Raw genomic sequence first — 22,088 nt, 5'->3', positions numbered from 1 at the left:
GGCCCCTAAGGAAAGGGCAGCCACCCTCCTGCTGTCTGGAGCAGCCTCTGCGAAGTCGCTGGCCCTCGGCCATCTCAAGGTTAGACAGCTGCTGCTGTAGCTCATTGCCCTGTGGAGCACTGCAGTTCATCCCGACAGCACCCGTCGAGCCAGTCAGTTTATTACCAGAGGTAGCCTGTCAGAAACACAGGCAAAGTACAGGGGGATGTTTAGCTTGTTAACAACACAGTGAATGAAACCTCTTCCCATTCTAGGTCTATCTATATCAGGGGTGTCCAATCTTTTGGCTTCCCTGAGCCACACTGGAAGAATTGTCTTGGGCCACACATAAAATACACTAACACTCACGATAGCTGATCTCAATGTTTTAAGTAAGTTTGCAATTTTGTGTTGGGCCGCATTCATAGCCGTCCTGGGCCACATGCGGCCCAGGGGGCGCAGGTTGGACAAGCCTGATCTATATCATGGCCAATTCCTGAATCGTTTGGTGACTGGGGTCGGGGAAAATTGGTGAAAGCCCCCCTGGGATTCCCAAGATGCTTTCTATCATCCTCAATCACAGCCCATTAAAAAATAACATGCCTGATCTACAAAGTACTAAGTGCCAAACAATGTTAACTATCAAGGAGAAGAGTTAGTTTTTATATGCCGACTTTCTCTACCACTTAAGGAAGAATCAAACTGGATTACAATCACCTTCCCCTCCCCTCCCCACAACAGATACCTTGTGAGGTAGGTGGGGCTGAGAGAGTGTGACTAGCCCAAGGTCACCCAGCTGGCTTCATGTGTACGAGTGGGGAAACCAACCCGGTTCACCAGATTAGCATCCGCCACTCATGTGGAGGAGTGGGGAATCAAGCCCGGTTCTCCAGATCAGACTCCATCGCTCCAAACCACCGCTCTTAACCACTACACCACACTGGCTCAACAGCTAAACCAGTGATGTATCTCAAGCTCCAGCTTCAAGGAAAAGGGGTAAGAATCATAAAGGAGTCCAGCTGATCGAATGGATGCTCCCCCTGTCCCTCAGGGCATCACCTCACGCCTTGTACTTTCACTGAAACAGCGTTTCTCCCCATTCCCTCACACCCCTTCCCTGGAATCCAGACCTGGGTACCTTCTCTTGAGGTAGCTTCTCTATCTGCCTGATGCAAGGGAGCACAGGCCATCCCCCTCTTCACTCCGGCGTGAGAAAATGCTGCTCGTCTCTATTGTTTGGTCTCCTGTATCTTGTTTTAGTATGTTAAATTGTTCACCAGACTTGAGTGTGGTAAAACGGCACAAATGAAATATTTGGCTCCTTTGGCTCCTGATCACATTCACTTCCTCCCGTGGCCTTCTTGATAAAGCCATCAGTTGCCTGACCAGGCTACCCGGTGACAATCGCAATTTCTCACACAGCTGTCCCACACCTGGGCTCAATCTGGCCTCTGATACAAACAGCTCCTGATTTCATGGAAGAAACTGTTTTCTCCAATACAAGTCATGCCAATCCAAGGACTTACTTTATTGCAGGCACTCAATTCTCCCCCCTCCATGCCTCTGAGCATGTGAACATAAGAATGGCCATGCTGGATCAAACCAAGGCCCATCAAGTCCAGCAGTCTGTTCACACAGTGGCCAACCAGGTGCCTCTAGGAAGCCCACAAACAAGGCGACTGCAGCAGCACCATCCTGCCTGTGTTCCACAGCAACCTAACAGGCATGCTCCTCTGATCCTGGAGAGATCCTGATGTGTGTAGGGTTTTCCCACACTGCATTCTCCTTCTTAGCAATTGCAGTCAGCTCTCACATTCATAGGATTCGGCAAAGGGCTTTGGGATCAGGGCACAGCTCTGCAAAGGGCTGAAACCAAGGAAAACACCCCCCCTTAAAAACAAGCCACATTGATCCTCACCCTTGATAGCATCTCCAAGGCCTTTGAAGTCTGCAGGATCTAGGAAAGGTCTGGCACTAGGAAGGTTGATCATCTCCCGCAGCTCCTGAGGTTTTCAGAAAGAGAGACATTACATTTCCCTACTCCATACATGCGTATTTCAGAAATCTATGCAATGCTTGGAAGGCTGTTCTTCCGACAATCAGCCCAAGCACAACTGCCCCCTCAATTTTTTTTTTTTAAATGAGAAGATAACCCAATAACCGTCATTCTGAATTATAGCACATCCAGATGTCAGAGTTTCCATGCTCTCCATTTGGCACTTGTCTGCAAAACTGAAAGGCAGTCTTTTCTACAAACTCCTGGCATCAAATGTAAACGGAATGAGGAGTTGTCAGATTATGTATCATTTTGGACAAATAAGATTGATGTGAAGCTCTGATGAAGATTTTTATGAAACATGATCAGGAACTGGCAACCTGTCTAGTACTGAAGAGATTATTTATAGCCATTTTTCCACCGATACTGAAGAGATGATTTATAACTTTATGAACTGATCTACTGGTGTTACATCATTGAAGAGATATCCACAACATACGGAAGAACAAGCTCAAGGATTGTGTATGGACTCTTGATTCTATGCCAGTAGAATAATTGTGTTTTCTTACTTTAGATGTATTTCAGTCAGTATATATAGTTATAATGCTGGTACATAATTAAATCTGTGAGTATTGTCCCTTAGCCACATGCTTTTGTTTTTTTGGGGTTTGATCAAATGTAACGTGCCAGCCCCAGGGATGACCGGGCCAAGGGGAATATTTTCAGCTACAAGGAAGGTCAAGCATGCCAACGCTGTATTTTTTACCTTGATGGTGAAAGCCACCTGGAGAGGACCCCTCCTCCCTACAAGGCACACCCGCCTCACTTTGCTGCGGGCCAGGACTGCCAGTGAGTCTTCAGTGATATCCGTTTTCTGGGCAAAAGGAAATGGCAGTAAGACAGGGGATTAGGCAGGGTAATGGGGGGAGACTGGAGACGTTCACATCCTCATCAGCCCTCCAGTTCACATTAGCCTTCCTTGATGCAAAGCGCTTTACACAGATAATGCTTCAGTGCTGCATTAATCAAAAATATCTGAATGCCTTTTTGCCAATCATACTTCATTTTTGAATTACTGCTTCTTGGTCCATTTTTATTGAGCGATATCCTATGAAGGACACAGGGCAGGGAGCTCTGTCTGAAGTCTGAACATGGCCTTATCATCAATTATATTTCGTACACAGAAGCCAAACCCCACAAAAACCCCTTCACTCGGCTGTACGGCATGCCCATACGTAAGCTATGGCTATTGATTGCAAAATAAACAATTCCTTTCCTGATCACCAACTATAAGCATTTTGCAAGGAAAAAGATATACTGTGGCTCAGCTGCAGAGCATCTGCTTGGCATGCAGAAGATCCCAGGTTCAATCCTCAGCATCTCCAGTTAAAAGGACCAGGCAAGTAGGTGATGTGAAAGACCTCTGCCTGAGACCCTGGAGAGAGCCACTGCCGGTCTGAGTAGATAATACTGACTTTGATGGACCAAGGGTCTGATTCAGTATAAGGAAGCTTCATGTGTTCATGTGTATCTGCACGTACTATCCAGAAACAATGCTATACGTGCCCTCCTGCACTGACATCCAATATGTAAAACTGAAACTAGTCTTCAGAAAACAAGGAGAGTCTTCAGGTTTCAGAGCTTCTGTGTTTTGTACAGTTCATTATAGATTATTGCCCCATTCTCTGAACCCCACATACCCACACCTGCCTGTCATGACCCCTTATCGCCCATGTATTAAAATGGAATCCTGAAGCTTCACAAACACCGTAGTTAGATTGGTTCTTGTAGGTTATCCGGGCTGTGTAACCATGGTCTTGGAATTTTCTTTCCTGACGTTTCGCCAGCAACTGTGGCAGGCATCTTCAGAGTAGTAACAGTGTCTCTCAGTGTTACTACTGTCCTTCAGTGTTACTACTCTGAAGATGCCTGCCACAGTTGCTGGCGAAACGTCAGGAAAGAAAATTCCAAGACCACGGTTACACAGCCCGGATAACCTACAAGAACCAATGAACTCTGACCGTGAAAGCCTTCGACCGTAGTTAGAATTCGACGCAGAGGAAAGAAAGAAAAGGACGATCCCAGCAGGCAGAACCTCTAGGGCTTCCAACTCATTCATTTCAAGAGAGCTCCGTCCTTTGCGGCACTGCAAGGCAAAATCCATGAGACACAGAACGGGCCTGTTGTCATTCTCTGCCATTTTACTCTTTACAAGTCACAGAATAACTTGTAGATACTTACTGTCTCTTGCTCCCTAGTTGAACAAACTCCATTTTAGCCAATGCTTCATCGCTGGATTTAGTCCAGACAGAAAGAAAGGCCAATTGCAGATGCTGGTGAGGGGAGCAGAGCAGATAAAACTCAAAGCGCCTACTAATTTCCCCAACACGTACGCATGAAAAAAATAATGGATACTGCCCCCTTGTGTTTAGTTCAGATATCGAACGTGATTCCAGAACACATGATGTAGATCAGGGTGTCGAACTCAATTATTACAAGGGCCAGATATGACATAAATGTCACTTAGTTGGGCCGGGCCATGCCTCGCCAGCCCAGATCAGGACTGGGGTGGGGTGGGTGGCTGCCTCAGCTAGCTCACAGGCCTGATAAGAGCTCTCAAGGGGCCAGATTTGGCCCTCAGGCCTTACATTTGACACCCCTGATGTAGATAGAGTTGTTGCCATGTCCCACACAACCTAAAGGCATCTCTAAAGGGGGAAAGCCAAAGCTCTCATCCTTCACCTGCCACAACGAGCACATTCCATTTGTCTTTTTTTTTTAAAATGGGCCTTTCTGCAGTTCGTACAGAAGAGACGCGTAGACTTTCACACTGATAACCTCTAGGTTCACCAGCTCTTTGATGCTCCGTGAGAAGATGCCCAGCTTCCCAACAGGGACTGAGTGAGGGGAAAAATAGCTCCATAAATGCCCTTGATAAGGGGGAGAAGCAGAAGAGGAAAGAAGAGTCCCTCTCTCTAAGGAGAACCACAGGTTAAGACTTCTATCCTCTGTGGCTGCAGGCTGATAAAAGCCAAGAACTCAAGTATTTAGCGTGCTTAAAAAGCAGCAGAACACGAAGCAAAAGTTATCTGTTTTGACAGTGACAGCGTGTCAGTCCTAGCACCGTGGATTTAAGGAGAATGCCTCGTTTCTCGCAGACAGTCTCAGAAAATGAGAAGAGAGATTTTCTCACATCCCGTTTCTCCCTTCCTTGGTAAAGCAGGACCTCATATTGAGCGCACACAGTGATCCGCTGCCCTGATCCTATCTGCTCCTTCAATTGCTCTCCCACCCACCCCCACCTCTTTGGGTGGCAGATGCCGGATTACAACCTTCCCACAGAGCTCAACAGCAGGCCAGCTCTTATCTGCGAGGCGAGAAGCCAAGAAGCCGGCTGCTTTCACGGAGCTGCTTTAATGAGAGATTCTGCCCAGCTCCACCTCGGTGCCAGAGTCCTCCTTTAATCCAAACGGGATTTCTGATAGTTTTAAGTAATACCTTACACATCCTTGCACTGCAGCTAGCATTTGTTCTTGACTCACCCTAAGAATTTCAAGAGGCGACAAGAGAATCCTTGCAACATCCAGAGCCACGTTCCCATGTCCGAGGACCACCGCTGTCTCGCTGCTCAGGTCCGGCTTCAGCTACAAGGTTAGAGAGATCTTTCACAAACCACCACTCCAGCTAGCTCCCGGCCTCCTACAGGCGCACCCCAAGTTTTTAATCAAGGCAACCCAACACAGAATTTCTGATAGGTTCTCACACAAGTTATGCCTTGGGGACAACATTCAGGGCCACTTTCTAGCAGACTGTTTCCCCCCACTGCGTGTCTCTTCTTTACAGTAAAATCAAGTGCATGTGACAAATGCAAACACCTACTTTGCCACACATAGAGGCACCAAAATGCAGACAGTGGGACAAGTCATACTTCACAGGATACGCATGGCTTTTCTACAAAATAGTCATCTCATGGGATGCATCCTTCAGTGGAGCTCATGGCCATACTCTGATTCCATACAGCCTCAATGCCCAGGGCAAACAGACATGTTCCCCACCTATAAAGCTCCATTTAGACCCATCATCATCCAGTATAGGTTATATATTTAACATGCTGTTGAAAACGCATCTCCCAATATGGCGACATCAGACACTACTTTATAGCTTCGTCCCTGTCTACCTACAGCAGTGTGGACACACAAGGAGGGGGATTGTGATATTCCTTCCTTGCTGAGGAAGATATGGGGTGGGGCCATGGGCAGTGGTAGGGTGTCTGTTTTGCAAGCAGAATGTCCCAGTTTCAATTCCTGGATCCCCAGCTAAAGCAGGCGGGGTAGCAAGTGATGCGGAAAGTCTCCATTGGAGACCTGCAACCAGTCAGAGTAGACAATGCTGACCCTGGCAGACCAATGGTCTGACTCTGTATTTACTAATGCTGAGGGAGAAAGTGGTTCTCTACTGCACAAGAAAACCAACACTATGCCTTCACAGTAAGACAAAAGAGAGTATTCTCACTCTACAACCCACTCTCCATGTATGTGTATACATACATGTGCATCCACACATACTCTGATAGAATAAGCTTCTGTCCAGCTCTAGGCAAACAAGGTTAATGAGGAACAGAACTGGTTATCCTACGGGGAACCACAACAACTTTGTACAAGTATTTTTACCACTGTATACAGCAACACAGATAACACAACTTAGACAAAGCAGCAGATTTCATCAGTCACACAAGCCAAAGAGGGTTGTGAGATCAGACTCTGCTCCCTCCCATAGTTATTCAGAATACTTAAAAATATTCCTACACCTCTGTGGGTAAAACACCCTGTGTGAAGTGTCCAGACCTTTCCCTCATGTTAAGGGCATAAGCGTCCCTTCCAGTTTTCCTCATGGCACCTCTCAAAGAGGGAGACAGCTCTAATCCCCTTTTTACGGATGTGCAAATTGTTCACATTTGTAAATCTGAGGAGGATTTAATTTGACGTCTGCTAATCTTTTCCAATTTCAGGCCTTTCAGCCACTAATCTGAAGCTGGATAGCTGTATCTGAACATGCAGAAAGTCTAGTGAGGCAGGGTGGGGGATGGGGAAAGAGAAGCTTACATCTTCTTACATCTCTATTTTCAGGTAGGCCGTTGTACCAACCCACAAAGGCTCTGGCTGTATAAACTCCCGCGAGATCCTCCCCTGGAATTCCAAGGGTCCGATTGTCCTCAGCCCCATAGCTCTGTACAGAAAGAACAAAAAGGCACACACATTTTCCAGGCTACAAGTCTCACACTCAGATATACACATAGCTGACATTACTTCCACAGAGAAATACCCGTAGAAGAATACATGCTGAAAAGCATTTCTAAAGAGTTCAAAATCCATTAGGGTTTTATAGGAAAACTCAGTAAGCAAAAACAGGCAAGAAGAAGAAGAAGAAGAAGAAGAGGAACTGGTTTTTATACCCTGCTTTTCTCTACCTTTAAGGAGTCTCAAAGCGGCTTACAATCACCTTCCCTTCCCCTCCCCACAACAGACACCTTGTGAGGTAGGTGAGGCTGACAGAGCTTGGAGAGAACTGGGACTGGCCCAAGGTCACCCAGCAGGCTTCATGTGGAGGCTGTACCATATTTCTTACAGATTTCTTGTATGCCATTATGAAATTTTTCAAAGGTATTGCTCTACGGAAAGGGGGAAAGTCACATTGTCACAGAGGTTCTATCACTGAATCAATATTGGATAGAACGGAACTCAAAAAGAGCGCACTCTTTATGAAAACTTTCAGCAGCTGTAAAAAAAGGCACCCTCCATACACACAAAAACACTTTCAGCAGTCTGGGGAGGGGACGTTGCAAGAGGAGACAAACATGTTTGCCCACTGTACTGAAGAGAGTGGTGAGGATGGCAGCCACCCAGTTAACAGTAGCAAGGGCACAGGACACGCAGACCCCACAGGGCAGCAGGCAGGAAACACCAGCCCAGTTGCTATGCTCTCCCCGCTGACAATCGCAAGGACAAGCAATGAAATGACTGCAGAGTTGCAAGAGTGGGAAGCATCAATCAGGTGGCCTTATTTAGAGAATTTGTAGGCCACCTCTCCAGAACACGGCTCAAGGCAGCTCACAACTGAAAACAACAAAACAGGCCAATAAAACCAACAAAACAAGTAAAAAAAAATGACAAGCCAATAAGAGCATGCCAGAGAATAAAAGCAACATAAAGGTGATACTGATAAACATGATACTGATAAAACAGTCCTCAGGATCTGGACAGACCATAAAAGAGCTGGAAAAGATAAAACCTCTTATTTAAAAGCCCAGGTAAAGAGAAATGTTTTGGCTTGATGCCTAAAGGAAAGTAAGGGAGACACCAGGTTAGCCTCAAGGGGGAGAGCATTCCAAATGCAAGGTGCCACCACTGAAAAAGCCCTGTCTCTGGTTGCAACCCATGTCACCTCTGAAAGAGTGGGAAGAGAAAGTAGGGTTTGATCAGCACATCTTAACCAGCAGGTTGGACAATATGGGAGCAGCCAGTCCTTGGCAATGGGAGTACCTCTTCCCAACTCTCGGGCTGAAACCTTGTCTAACAGGTAGCTGGATGCCCACCTCCACCTCCGCAGCATCCACTCTGTATAAGCAATGAAATGATAGAAGCATAGACTCATTCTCAATTGACTTCATTTGTCTTCAATGACACAGTCATGTAGGCAAAATCTGATTGGCTATGTAGCACTGTGACACCATCACACTCACGTTATTACCTCTTATTGATTACAGTTACTATCCCATGGAGTATGATTCAAGCTTTTAAAAATGTCATCAAGAGGGACAGCCAATTGATGCAGGCAGGCATGAAAAAGGTAAACATTTGGAGCAAATGAGAAATGTTTTTGGCCTAAAACCAAAATGGCCCACCATTCTGCACAGCACTGATAATCAATATAAGCTTGCAGACACGATTCTCAAATTTGTATTTACGATGGAAGATAAAGCAAAACAGACTAATTCAAACAGAAGCCAACAAGAACATTTAGGGATGGGAGAACGTTTTCCAACATATTACTAAGGTAAAAGGTAAAGGTCCCCTGTGCAAGCACCGGGTCATTCCTGACCCTTGGGGTGACGTCATATCCCGACATTTACTAGGCAGACTTTGTTTGTGGGGTGGTTTGCCAGTGCCTTCCCCAGTCATCTTCCCTTTACCCCCAGCAAGCTGGATTCTCATTTTACCGACCTTGGAAGGATGGAAGGCTGAGTCAACCTTGAGCCGGCTACCTGGTTGGGATTGAACTCAGGTTGTGAGCAGAGCTTGGGACTGCAGTACTGCAGCTTACCACTCTGCGCCACGGGGCCCTTCAACATATTACTACACTATTAATAAACTAATGAGATTGGTTGGTGTAACTAGTTCTTTTTAAAAAGGAAAGTTGAGAACAGAAAATAGCAGGTTACTACAGCATTCAATTATTCTTCCATGCCTTCAGCAAACCTGTTTTCTGATTCAGATAATGGGGTTACTTGGCGGTGGGGCTATCCTGCTCCCAACAGTCAGAATTAATCAAAAGCAAAGAAAAGCTCACTTGTGCCTGCTGTATATTTTAACCCCCCCACCCCAAAAGCAATGCAATTCCTCCATGGGCCCAATCCCATGGAGAAAAGTTAGAACCTGGTCCCGGATGCTGTGAAAGGCATGTGTGATGTGACAAACTCGATTTTTATATATTCTATGTCTTTTTATATTCTATAAGTTGAGGGGCTGTGGCTCAGTGGTAGAGCCTCTGCTTGGCATGCAGAAGGTCCCAGGTTCAAACCCCGGCATCTCCAGTTAAAGGGACTAGGCAAGTAGGTGGTGTGAAAGACCTCTACCTGAGACCCTGAAGAGCTGCTGCCAGTCTGAGTAGACAATACTGACTTCAATAGACCCAGGGTCTGTTTCAGTATAAGGCAGCTTCATGGGTTTGCTTGGACCTGCCATTTTTCTCCACCCCCTTGTTCTCTTTCTCTCTCTTTCATATGACAACACGCAGGCAAGCAAACTCACCAAGATCACCGCATGATAAGCCTTCTGCAGTTCCTTCACAGTGATATCCTTCCCCACGGTCACATTCCCGTAATAGGAACAGCGATCAGAGCGTGCTGTCTGAGTGAACGTGTTGATCACATTCTGTTGGGAGAGGTCAAAAGAAGCGCCATCTGAAAAGCAATTCCTCTCTTCCCACAGAACCCAGCTGCAAGGTCTATGGATGATAAAAGATCCCTCAATGACCTTGTGGCATCTAAGCCAGCATCTCGCTCTCTGATTCATGCTGCTTCTTCCAAGACTCTTATCTGCCAACTAGTAGAATATCTCATTTTAAAGTAATGCTGCTATCCATAGCTTCTAGGCCAGTCTGTGCCACAAAAAGGGTAAATCCATTCCCACCCCCCCAGCACACAATGGCCAGTAGCATTTCAGTTGCTTTACAACATCAGATTTACCTCATGGAAAAACAGTGGAAAGTTACCCACTGAGGGACTTTTATTCACAGGAAATAACGAAGGCAGAGCAGTGATGACCTTGTTTAGACACCAGGTTTATCCTTCCAAAATTTGGTAGCACACATTACTGGTTAATTACCTTTCAAGATTTATAAAGGCCTTGTGAAATCAAAAGGTCAGGTGCAAAACCTAACCCCCTAAAAAGAAATGAAGTGTTGTACACGTGAAGGCATAGGTGCGCACACAATACAGCTTCTAGAAGAAGAAGAGCTGGTTTTTATATGCCAACTTTCTCTACCATTTAAGGGAGAATCAAACCGGCTTACCATCACTTTCCCTTCCCCTCCCCACAACAGACACCCTGTAAGGTAGGTGCCCAAAACTGAACACAGTATTCTAGGTGAGGTCTAACCAGAGCAGAGTAAAACGATACCATCACTTTGCATGATCCGGACACTATACTTCTGTTGACGCAGCCCAAGATCACATTTGCCTTTTTAGCTACTGCATCACACTGCTGACTCATGTTCAGTGTTTGTTGTACTAAGACCCCATGAACCTTTTCGCACACACTACTGCTCAGACATGTTCCTGACAAGCAAATCCTCAAGTTCTAGCCCACGTGCCCCCAATGGCTCATATGCCAAGCCTCTCTTCCTGGCAGAATGGAAGAAAGGTTTTAATGACTGAAGTGAGAGATTCAAATAGCCATCTGTGCCCAAGCCATGAGAACCAATTCCAAATCTCTGGTCTCCTCATTGTGCACCCCATCCTTTACTGACCAGTACTGACCTTGACTTCTGGATGGTCTGGAGCTACTCCAAAACGAACAAGGCCAAAGGGAACTGGCAGCTTCTCATAAATGTCCACCTGAGCCTGTCTGTGATGCTGGGGGAAGAAGAAGTTCAGATTCATTAGAACATAAAACACCCAAGAGGACAAAAAGCAAACAAAAGCCAAAGGGGCATTCATTGAGGTTATTATATATTTGTGGTGCTTTAATGCAACTCCTGTTTCTCCTTTCAACCTGACAACTTGGAAGCCAATTTTTGCCAACACTAATCATGTAAATATGTTCATATGTTGTGTCTCTGCATTATTCTTTAAGGAAAAAAAGGATCCTCCAGTAGGTGACATTTAATCTAAATGGCTCCATAGAGCAGCCGAAGCATCCAGATTTGAAGTCAGCACTAAGAGAACTCCAGAATACCAAAGATCAATAACATTACTTGATTTGGAGTTCAAATAAGCCCAGCGTCCAAAGACAGTGGCCTGTATCTACTCACACATTCTGAAAACTGAAAGGGCACATAAGATTTCGAAAGGGGGGGTTGAGAGAGCAATTTCCAACTACAGTCTCCTCCTACAGTCCTCACTTTTTCTCCTGTGCTGTTCCTGCGGGTCTACTTACCCACGAGAACAAAACTTCAAGGGGATCAATGGCCTACAATGGGAGGGGTAAGTCATGAGACTAGGTTTCCCCATAGTCTCATGTTCAGACTCAAGACTTTGGTTCAGGCATAAACTTTGGGCCATGATATATTATTGGATAAATGGGAAAGACTTTGGTCTCAAGATATGAAAATGATGCTTGCGCAATCTTTAAGAGAAAATATTTATAAAATGATTTATAGATGGTATTTAACACCCAAAAAGATGGCGACAATTTACAATACAATGTCTCCAAAATGTTGGAAGTGTAATGTAGAAACAGGTTCATTTCACCACATGTGGTGGACCTGCGACAAAGCAAAAAAAAATTGGGACATGATCTACAATGAAATAAGACTAATAATATAGATCAATATATCTAAAACATCAGAGATGATGTTGCTTAGTATGATACCGAACTCTATTTTGACTCAAAGATCATTCTTAATGTATGCCACCACGGCTGCAAGACTGGTATATGCAGCTAAATATTCCAGACAAAAAAGATTGAATACAAAAAATGTTAGAATTGGTGGAAATGGCTAAACTTACAGCACTGATAAACCAAAAAGACAATATACAATTTATGGGAGAGTGGGAGGCTTGGAGAATGTACTGTGAAAATGAATTGTAAATGGGGAAATTTGAGGGTTATTCTCTGATCTAATCCATTTTATATTATTTTTAAGGATGCTTCTATAATTGAATATATACTTACTGGAATAATTGATTATATGACAGATAATAGATACTTATGAATTATATATATATATATATATATATATATATATATATATATATATATATATATATATATATATATGTATATATATATATATATATATATATATATGAATTTTCTATGATTGCTTTAAATATAATTATATATTCATAATTATTTAGTAATATAAGGATTAGAACTGTTGTCAAAAGAATATCTAAATTTATAAAGAAATTGATGGAGATGAAGGGGAAGTCAAATTTTTTATTTTAAATATGTTTGTAATTTCAACAATAATTGTTTTTTCTTTTTTACTTCTCAACTTAATTATTTTTATTATTGTTGATGCATGTGTTTATATGTTTTGGAAAATAAAAAAAATATTACAAAAAAAACTTTGGTTCAGGCATGAGGCCTGCAGAACATGGAAAATTCCTGATTTCTGAGCACCAAGGCCAAACTGACAGTGACTCCGAGAGAGAGGTAAGGGTGGATGGGAAGCAGTTCATAGGTGCAAGGAGTACAACCAACACTAAAGGTTTCCAGGCCACCCTTAGAAGCCTACACTTTCCATCTAGTTAACGCAAGGATTTATGGGAGACTGTCAATTGGATCTGAGGTATCCGCAGAACACCAGATACTTATTGGCAATCTCACCTGATTGGCTACTTTACCTGGAAAGCAACACAAATGGTCAAGTGGATTATATAATGGGGGTGACTCTTGATTGGCTAGCCTGAATCATGCCAGTGCAGGCAGCAAGGCATAAAGTGAGATCCTTCATCCTAGTTTTGCATGCTTAGTCGACCTGAGGGAGGACGGATTAGAATAGATAAATAAAGTAGCCCACTTGGAGCTCTTGCCATAGCTTTGATAGGGGCCATGCCATGTTAGACCCATGCCATGATTACACTCTGCCCTACTGGGAAGGAATGTTGTGGGAAAGGAATGCTGACAGGGAAGGCTCCTTGAGAAAATGCCAAAGGGAGCTTCTGTAAAGAACAGTATATTATGCATAAGCTAGAGAATTTGAGGCACCAACAGAGATATCTGATGTCCATTGTTTATAGAACATCGCAAGGCTAGTACAGTGGGTATCTGAAGGGTATGTTAATGGATGAATGTCCTGAAGTAATGATGACAATCTGTCATCTATGCATATCAGTACAACACGCATTTCAAAGAGTGTCTACACATTTCAAAGAGACCCCAACAGTCAATGCATTCCCAGACCACATTCCAATATATTGATTATACTAGCTCATGTGTCATTAGTATATTTTATTATTATATTAAACAACTGCTGTATGTTACGTGTGTGTCATAATGGTGCATTACTACACACCACCCAAAAGGTATATCAGATGACATTTTGCTTGTATCCAATGCTCTCTGCATTAGCAGCCTTTGTCTTGCTAGCAGTGGCCTTATTGTGCACAATAAACTAAAGATTTTACTTTTTTGCCTTTGCCTCTGGTTCATTTTGTACTTGGACAAAGCACCAAGGGCCGAACCTTAGCACAACCTGTGGGTGGCGCTAACAGCTTGAAGGCTTGGCTCGGCCTTTTGACTGGGTGGGCCAGGACAGCTGAACACCTGTTGATTTTGGATTTTGAAACTATCTTGGATGCTGCCTTGTTAAGTACCCTTTAGATTAAGGAACCACTGTTTTGTGAGTATCTAGAACTAGTTATTTAGCCTTTATTATTTTATTCTTGCTGTTGTTTGCTCATTTGTATATTCCTGCACATCCTTTTAATAAAACACATTAATTATATTTTGGTATGTCTTTGCATTTGGGTGGTATGGCTTTGCATTGGGTGACTTGGATCTGAATCCAAGTTACCTTGGCCAGGCCTGCTATAGCTACTGCTACCAAAGTAATTTGCTCTCACTTGTATATTTTATTTGAAGACTTACCCTGTGAGTGGTCTACCTTACAGGGTGGGCCAGTTTTGGGAGCTGTCCAGCTCAGCGCCTCCTTGACAGGGTAAATCAGCAGAAATTGCCATTCATTCTTCAGAAAACCAGAATGCCTTTAAGCCTTCAGAACTGGATGCTTGGATACAAGGTGCAGAATTTATGGACCTCATACACTGCCCACCCTAATACATTCCAGAAGGCTGTAGGCATCAGAAGGCTGAAACCAAGGTTTATTTCAGAACTAGACTACCAGCTGAACAAGAAAGCAGAGCAGAAAACTAGGGAATAGGGTCATGTTTAGTTACAAAGACAGAGGTATGGCCAGATCTGCAATTCCTAAAACTCTGTAACCCAGCTTCTAGAACTGTCCCATATAATACAACCAAACATGGGATTCAGGTTCTTTTCAACTACCACGGTATGTCTGGTCTAACACTTCCAGCTCATGGAGAGACCCCTTTGAATAACTGTCAGGCTTTGACTCCTGCGGGCCAGAGCCCAGGGCAGGCATGCCCTCCAGCATCCTTTCTTCACCAAGCCCAAGGGTTGGGCCTCAATTTATGGAGAGGAGGGGGGGTTCAGCTGCACCCTGAACCTTCCCTCTTCGGCTGCAAAGACATGCCCTGCCTGGCCCTTCTTCTCAGATCTCTATAGGACTGACTACTAAAGGATTGCACGGGGGCAGGCTGACCCTGTACGCCCCCAATATCCTCTCTTCAGGAGCAGGCCCACAACGATTGAAGGGAATCAGGGCCAATGGCCTCCCTGGCTGGGCCCTCCACTAAGGTTTTAAGAGGCTACTCTGCTGGCATGCGCAGGCCCTAGGAGCCAAGCCGGTGCCAGCCTCCTCCCCTGGCCTGTTCCCAGGGGCAGGCTGCTGCCCGAGGCCCACCTCCCTTCTGGGCACGTGCCAGGCCTGCTGGGCTTTGATGTGGCCGGGCCTTTGCTCCTTTTGTTACGCCAAGCACAGAGGTCTCCTTTATTTGGGGAAATTAGCTGGAGACTAGATAGAGTTATGTGAGAGGCTGGCGTGGGGATCTTTTTAACCAATTCTGCCCCTAGGTGAGCTAGCCAGATGGAGAGCAACCCAATAACGAGGGAGGTTTTATGCATTTTAAGGGTTTTATTAAAATTAAACACACACACACACAATTTCCAACACATACAGAGCTAAGAAAGTAAAGGTTTGAGATTCCCAAGTGGGCCATAGGTAGCTTCCTGCACAAGGAGGTTCCAGAATGGCAACTGCAAGAGGGGGAGGGGAAAAGGACTGCACTCCAGGTGTAGAGCTTAAATTTTGTGTAAATGGCAGCCAGCCACTATGGCAAAGGGAAATATTTTTATACCCAAGGAAGGGAGGAGGAGGAGGCATGGTTTCCCTGCAATTGGCAACTCCCGGTGATGGCTGAGGTACTTGAGAGTTAAGTGTACAGCATAGGATTGGAGATTTGAGGTGGGGTCCGGAAGATGAGTAACTGAAGGGTTTGGCTGGAGAAAGGATGAGATTAAGGTGCATCAGAATGAACTGACAGGATTTGCCAGGGAGTGAGCAGCCTTGCTGCAGGAAGGGTATAGAGACACAAATGGCTTATCTTGGGCTTCTTTGTCTTTGCTCAGACGCTGCAAACGTTCCTTTCCTAGGAGGGTATGGCTCACCTTTTGCTGTTCAGACCCTGTCAGCTCGCTTCAGCCTTGCACAACCAAAATGGTTGCCAGGAGACCCCTTGTCGTCTCTGGCTACATGGCAGGGTGCCATCGTAGCACACCAGCTGTGGCCTTGTACACCATGTGGGGGTGTCCCAGGATTGCCTAGGGTCTGGTCTGAGGCCATAACACTTTCTCCACAACCCTAACTCATCAGTGGCTGGGCAAGGCTGTCTCTGTTGCCCATCTGTCACCCCCAGATAATAACCATTTATCAACACTACTTATGTATTTACTTCATTTACTTATACCCTGCTTTTCTCCCCGTTGGGAGAAAAGCAGCTTGCGTTGTTCTCCACTCCTCCATTTTATGGCAGCCAACTACCAAGCAACAGAAATGCCAATTAGCCCTGGACCAACGGCACTGTAAATGTGGCCTCCTGCCTAGCCAAAGCACATAGGAAATTAAATGCAGGGAAGTACTTTCTCATCACATCCCCATGATCCTTAAGAAGAATATGAAGAAGAACGAGACACACTCATTACCTGCAGAGTCTGACCACAGCAGTCACTTTTGAATTGTAATTGATTTTACTGCTGAAATCAATTAAGAAGGGGGCCAGGCATACAACAGGGACAGGAATTATGGATTGTTATACAAGACCAACCCCTCAGTTAAACTAATTTGTTCCCCTAGATAATCATCTCAATAAAAGCAAGGTGACACTTTCAGTGACAGAAGACAAAATGGCATTGGGGCATCAAGCTAGAAGGTTGATTCCAGCATGATTAGACAGCAAAGGAAAAAAAATCAAAGAGTAAAGACAAGTATACTGTGGATTCAGCAAACATTAGGAGAGAAAAAAGACGACTACAAGAAATCCTATTTAACTGCCAGGTTCATGTGAACCTGCTAAATAGCCCACAGATGAGTGGATTTTAACATGGTGCTAATAAATATTTACTGAAAGGCTGATCGCAATGGCCATATTCTAACATAAAAAAACAAGAATGTTTTTTGTGGGAAACACAGATCACTGAAGGAAGAATATTTTAACTCGGATAGAAGTGTAAGCAGAGTACCAATAGGTAGGATTTTATTGCTCCCTCAAGAGACTTCCCTTGTGACCTAAGAATTCATTAGCTGCCCATCCACCTTCATCTGGAGATCGGAGTGTTGGCTTAAAGCAATAAATTATCAGTATGCATAGCAGCAGCGTCCTGTATATTAAATGTTTTGGCTGGAGGACCTGATGAACAATCGGCCAGAGGAGTATACCAACTGAAGTTAGAGACATTGAATGCTATGTCTTTTCCTGTTACGAAGCAGTCTTCCATTTTCTTCTGCTTATATACGGGGGAACACAAACGTCTTCTAAGTCCCGTGCACGCTTGCTAGCTCCCATTATTTGTTTTGCAAATTTCATGGTAATTAAATTGTCTAAGCCAAGGATGTCGAATTCAATTGTTACTAGGGGCCGGGCCATGCCTCGCCAGCCCTGATCAGGACTGGGGGGGCGGGCGGTGGCTACCTTAGCTGGCTCGCGGGCCGGATAAGAGTTCTCAAGGGGCCGGATTCAGCCCTCGGGCCTTACGTTTGACACCCCTGGCCTAAGCTATTTATGGTGAGCTTGTACATAACATATAAATGAGACTGCGCAACAGATATAGAAACTATGAAGGAATTACCAGCTTGTCGTTTGAAGTTAGAGCTGGGATTGTTATGGCCCGGCACAACTGAAGTCTTTCCTAATTTATTACCGCAAAGATATCCCAAGAACTCTTCCCTCAGTCTGTAATAGATTAAAGTGATCTCCCTGAGCTTCCCCAGCAGCAAAACCACTGCTTGACAGAGAGATAAGTCAGTTAAGAAGGTGAAATAAATTTGACTTGGTGAGAGCTGCAGCAAGTGCGTCCTATCTCGGCGCCATCTTGGAAGCAGACCAATGAGCTGCTCCAGCTTAAAGCAGAAGAAGGTAAAAAGCTTTAAAATTCACTTAGCCCAGTTTTGAAATCCCTTTGATACTTCGAACTGGGAAAACCCTTGGAACCACAGTTCAATGAAAGGACCAGGGATTGCCAGCCAGCATTCCCACAGAACTACAACTCCCAGGGTTCTTCAGGGAGAAGCCACAACACTTCAACAGGCTTTACATCACTTCATGTGTGTGACATGAATTAGAGATGTGCATTTGTGAAAAATAATGAAAAATAAAAAGATCTTTTCTGCTGCTACAACAAAAGCAAATGGGAAAGCTGACATTTCTTAATATTTGTTACACCGGCTCCAGACTGCCCTAGAGTTCAGACTTCTGACTAGGGAGAGTCAATAGAGAATAAAATGACAGGTATTCTTTCCAATGAGTGGTGGGAGGACTGTGGAAAGAATGACTAGTCATTGCTGGTTTGGGGAGGGCTTCCTCTATTCTATGCAAGCACAATCTTTGCAGTTACTTTACCTGCGTTTGTACCATTCTCTCAAACATTGTGAATTTATATGTTTTTGCACTTTGCACATTCCATAGCTATATAACTGACCTGTGCATGAGAGAAAATGTAATTGGTTTACTCTTTTTTGCTAGGGTGTGGTTTTTCCTTCATTTGCTTTCCTTTCTCTTTAGTCTTGGCTCTAGTGCAAGCCTGTTAACTCTGTACTCTGCCAGTGAATAAGTTACAGCACAATCCTACAGACAGTAACTCCTGTCTAAGCCTATTGACCTTCCACAGGTTTGCCCTCTTAAGGATCACTGTCTTGCGTGTTGGTCTCATTATCTGCTGTATGTACACTCAGTCCTTGTGCATCACTCATACTGAGTGAATGCATATTAACAGTTCAGTCCATCTGTCCACATCGCCCAGTGCATTGCATGCACATTTAAAGCAATTTCCACCAAGTACTACCAGAAGAAGAGTTGTTTTTTATATGCCGACTTTCTCTACCACTTAAGGAAGAAACAAACCAGCTTACAATCACCTTCCCTTGCCCTCCCACAACAGACACCCTGTGAAGGAAGGTGGGGCTGAGAGAGCTCTAAGAGAACTGTGAATAGCCCAAGGTCACCCAGCTGGCTTCATGTGGAGGAGTGGGGAAACAAATCCACCAGATTAGCATCCACCGCTTATGTGGAGGAATGGGGAATCAAACCTGGTTCTCCAGATCAGAGTCCACTGCTCCAAACCACCGCTCTTAACTACTACACCATGCTGGCTCTCTACTAATATTCCATTGTCTGTTTCCTGCAGGCACTCACATATTTCCAACACAATGCAAGCCCCTATAATCACCCTCCTATGCTACCTACCTTTCTTGAGGCGCCAAGTGCCTTCCTCTGTGCCTGCTGCCAACTCTGCCTGCCTTGTTTTGGGTGCGAAACACTTCACTGTGCCTGCACTGAAACACTGCCTACTTTCTGGGAGTACGATACACATCTCTTCAAGTAAGAATTTTAATTGAATTCTGGGACCCTTTGTCCTGTCCACCTGATATTTCAAAGGATCCCTTGCATACAGGTGTACAACTTGATCTCTACCTATTGGAAAACAAAGATGTCACAGCTAGAAACACATCTCCCATTGAAACTAACAGAAAAACAAGTGAAGCTTTCAAAATGAAAATGGGCGGGGGGTAGGGAACATTTGCACATCCCTAGCATGGGTGTTACTGCAGCTTAAAGGAATTTAGCTACCCCTTCTACAAACTTCTATAGAACCCTGTGGCACAGAGTGGTAAGCTGCAGTCAAAAGCTCTGCTCACGACCTGAGTTTGATCCTGACGGAAGTTGATTTCAGGTAGCCGGCTCAAGGTTGATTCAGCCTTCCACCCTTCCGAGGTTGGTAAAATGAGTACCCAGCTTGCTGGGGGTAAAGGGAAGATGACTGGGGAAGGCAATGGCAAACACAGTCTGCCTAGTAAATGTCAGGATGTGATGTCACCCCATGTGTCAGTAATGACCCGGTGCTTGCACAGGGGACTACCTTTCCCTTTCCCCTCCCTTACAAACTACATCTAAAGAACTAAGAAGACTGAGCAAGCCTTTACACCCTTGCTACCAGAATGGCAAGTGACAAACTGAACAAAGGAGCTTTATGAAAGCTAGAGGTGCCATTGAGCAGGCCCACAGTTCTACCTGTGCTTACAATATCATCACAAGGACTTGCCACTGGCAGATAGTGATGCCCTTGAACATCTGTAGGAGGATGACAACATTCATTTCCTTTCTCCCTATCAGTGGAGTATGCCCTTCAGGGTTACCCTTCAGAGATAAATGCTGAGCTGTAACAGCAGTAATAGCATTCCTCCCCTCCCATTTACAACCAAGAAAGAGCTCTGAAGATCAAAAAGATCAGGAAAAAGAAGATTCTAATTTAGCAGTATCCTATCCACTGGAAAGCGCAAGCAGTAGTACACTTTATTCCCAATTATACATTATCTTCCAAATTTGATCATAAACTTTCTTGCTAGAGATTTCCATTCTTCTGAAGCCTCTGATGTGTTAGTTAACCTACCTGACCTGGCTATTCGCAAGCACAGAAATCCTCCCCCCCCACCCCCCGTGCCCTATTTTGTTCAAATTACTTTTTCTTGAGGAAGGGTTTGCTGGGATTGGGGATGGGGAGACTGCTGATTTTCAGGTAGGACTGGTTTGGGGTTCAAATCTATGTGGGTTTTGGCATTCCAAAGTTTTGGGACCATTGTTTTCCATGGGGAATGAATTTGAGGGTCTGTTGCGGCTGCTGTAAAGAACAAGGGACCAAATTTGCATAGAACATAGCGTCCATCTAATCTTATTACCACCACACCTCAAATTCTAAGCAGATTGAACAAAGGGGTTCAGCTTTACAGACCCTTGAAGTAGGCGCCTCTGGGTGTGGGTGCACTTCTCTCCACTGATTCCTAAGGGGGGGGATAGCTACTGGAATTTAAAAAACCAGCAACCCTGTCTGCATTTATTTCATGTTTCTAATCTTACAGTGACTGACTAACGATTTTTAAAAAATTACTTTTCTACTGAAAACTCTGAGTTTATAGTCATTCATTGTGGTCTGTTTGTTCCCTTTCACAAAGTGACGGAGGGAGGGAGAGATTTTTTCTCACAGTAAGCACTACAAGTAAGCCAATTACAACACAGCATTTAAAGGGGCGGGGGACTTGATCTGAGCTTGGAGACTGCTGATGCATAGAGTCACAACAGGAAAGTGTGGGCCCAGTGAGCAACGAACTTCAGATAAAATTCCCGTGCATAAATGACCATTGTAACTGCATCTGAGTAAAAACAGATACCCAGTAGAAATCCTGCAGGTCTTTTCCCATTAAAGCCCCTTGCAGAATGTCTTGAAGCACATATTGAGTTTTTTCTTCCTGAACTAATTCCATAGCGCCCCCGCCCCCCGCAATGTCTCCAGCAGCCCTACAGCTCCGTACTTTTGTAGGTTACCTTCAGAAGATGGTGGGCCGTGTAAAATCCAGCAGGACCGCTGCCTACGATACATATCCGAGGTACGAGCTCATCGGTGGAAAGAAGCCTCTTGACACCTGAGAACAAAATTGCATCAAAACAGAGAAGTCACATCAAAGAAGCAGGGCTGTACTTGGGGGGGGGGGAAGGCCTTCATACCTGTCAAGACAGAAAGGTTCATTTTACATGCTTGACCAAAGTTTAGATCTCCATTTTGAAATGCTAAGTGTTAGTTGTAGTTATTTTCCAGAGCCACAGAAGCCTAACAGTCTGCACCTGTAGCTTGTTAAGGCTAGTGAGATATCTGTTCAAGGACACCTACATTCCAGCTTAATTGGATGGTACTGTGCATCTGCGAGAAGTTGGGAGGGGGATGAGATCACTCCTTGGTGCCTGAGAAGTGTGCCGGTCAGAACCGGTCAGATCCAACTAGAAGTTTCTCCCTGGCTAGTGCCCTGATTGGGGGAGGGAGAG

The 22,088-nt window shown here is 44.7% G+C and overlaps 1 protein-coding gene across 1 annotated transcript in view; it reads right to left on the bottom strand.

The window, feature by feature from the left end:
• Positions 1-22,088, bottom strand: part of FDXR (ferredoxin reductase) — a 34,651-nt gene that overhangs the window by 5,065 nt on the left and 7,498 nt on the right. Inside the window, exons 2-8 of the mRNA XM_056867344.1 lie at positions 21,594-21,691; positions 11,232-11,327; positions 10,003-10,125; positions 7,088-7,201; positions 5,518-5,619; positions 2,742-2,849; positions 1,898-1,982 (exon numbers count right to left, since the gene is read on the bottom strand). Of these exons, the coding sequence (XP_056723322.1) occupies positions 1,898-1,982; positions 2,742-2,849; positions 5,518-5,619; positions 7,088-7,201; positions 10,003-10,125; positions 11,232-11,327; positions 21,594-21,691 (726 nt within the window). The remainder of the gene's footprint in view (positions 1-1,897; positions 1,983-2,741; positions 2,850-5,517; positions 5,620-7,087; positions 7,202-10,002; positions 10,126-11,231; positions 11,328-21,593; positions 21,692-22,088) is intronic.

This window comes from Euleptes europaea, chromosome 1, assembly GCF_029931775.1.
Source record: "Euleptes europaea isolate rEulEur1 chromosome 1, rEulEur1.hap1, whole genome shotgun sequence".
NCBI lineage: Eukaryota > Metazoa > Chordata > Lepidosauria > Squamata > Sphaerodactylidae > Euleptes > Euleptes europaea.
This window is presented reverse-complemented; position numbering and strand designations above follow the sequence as displayed.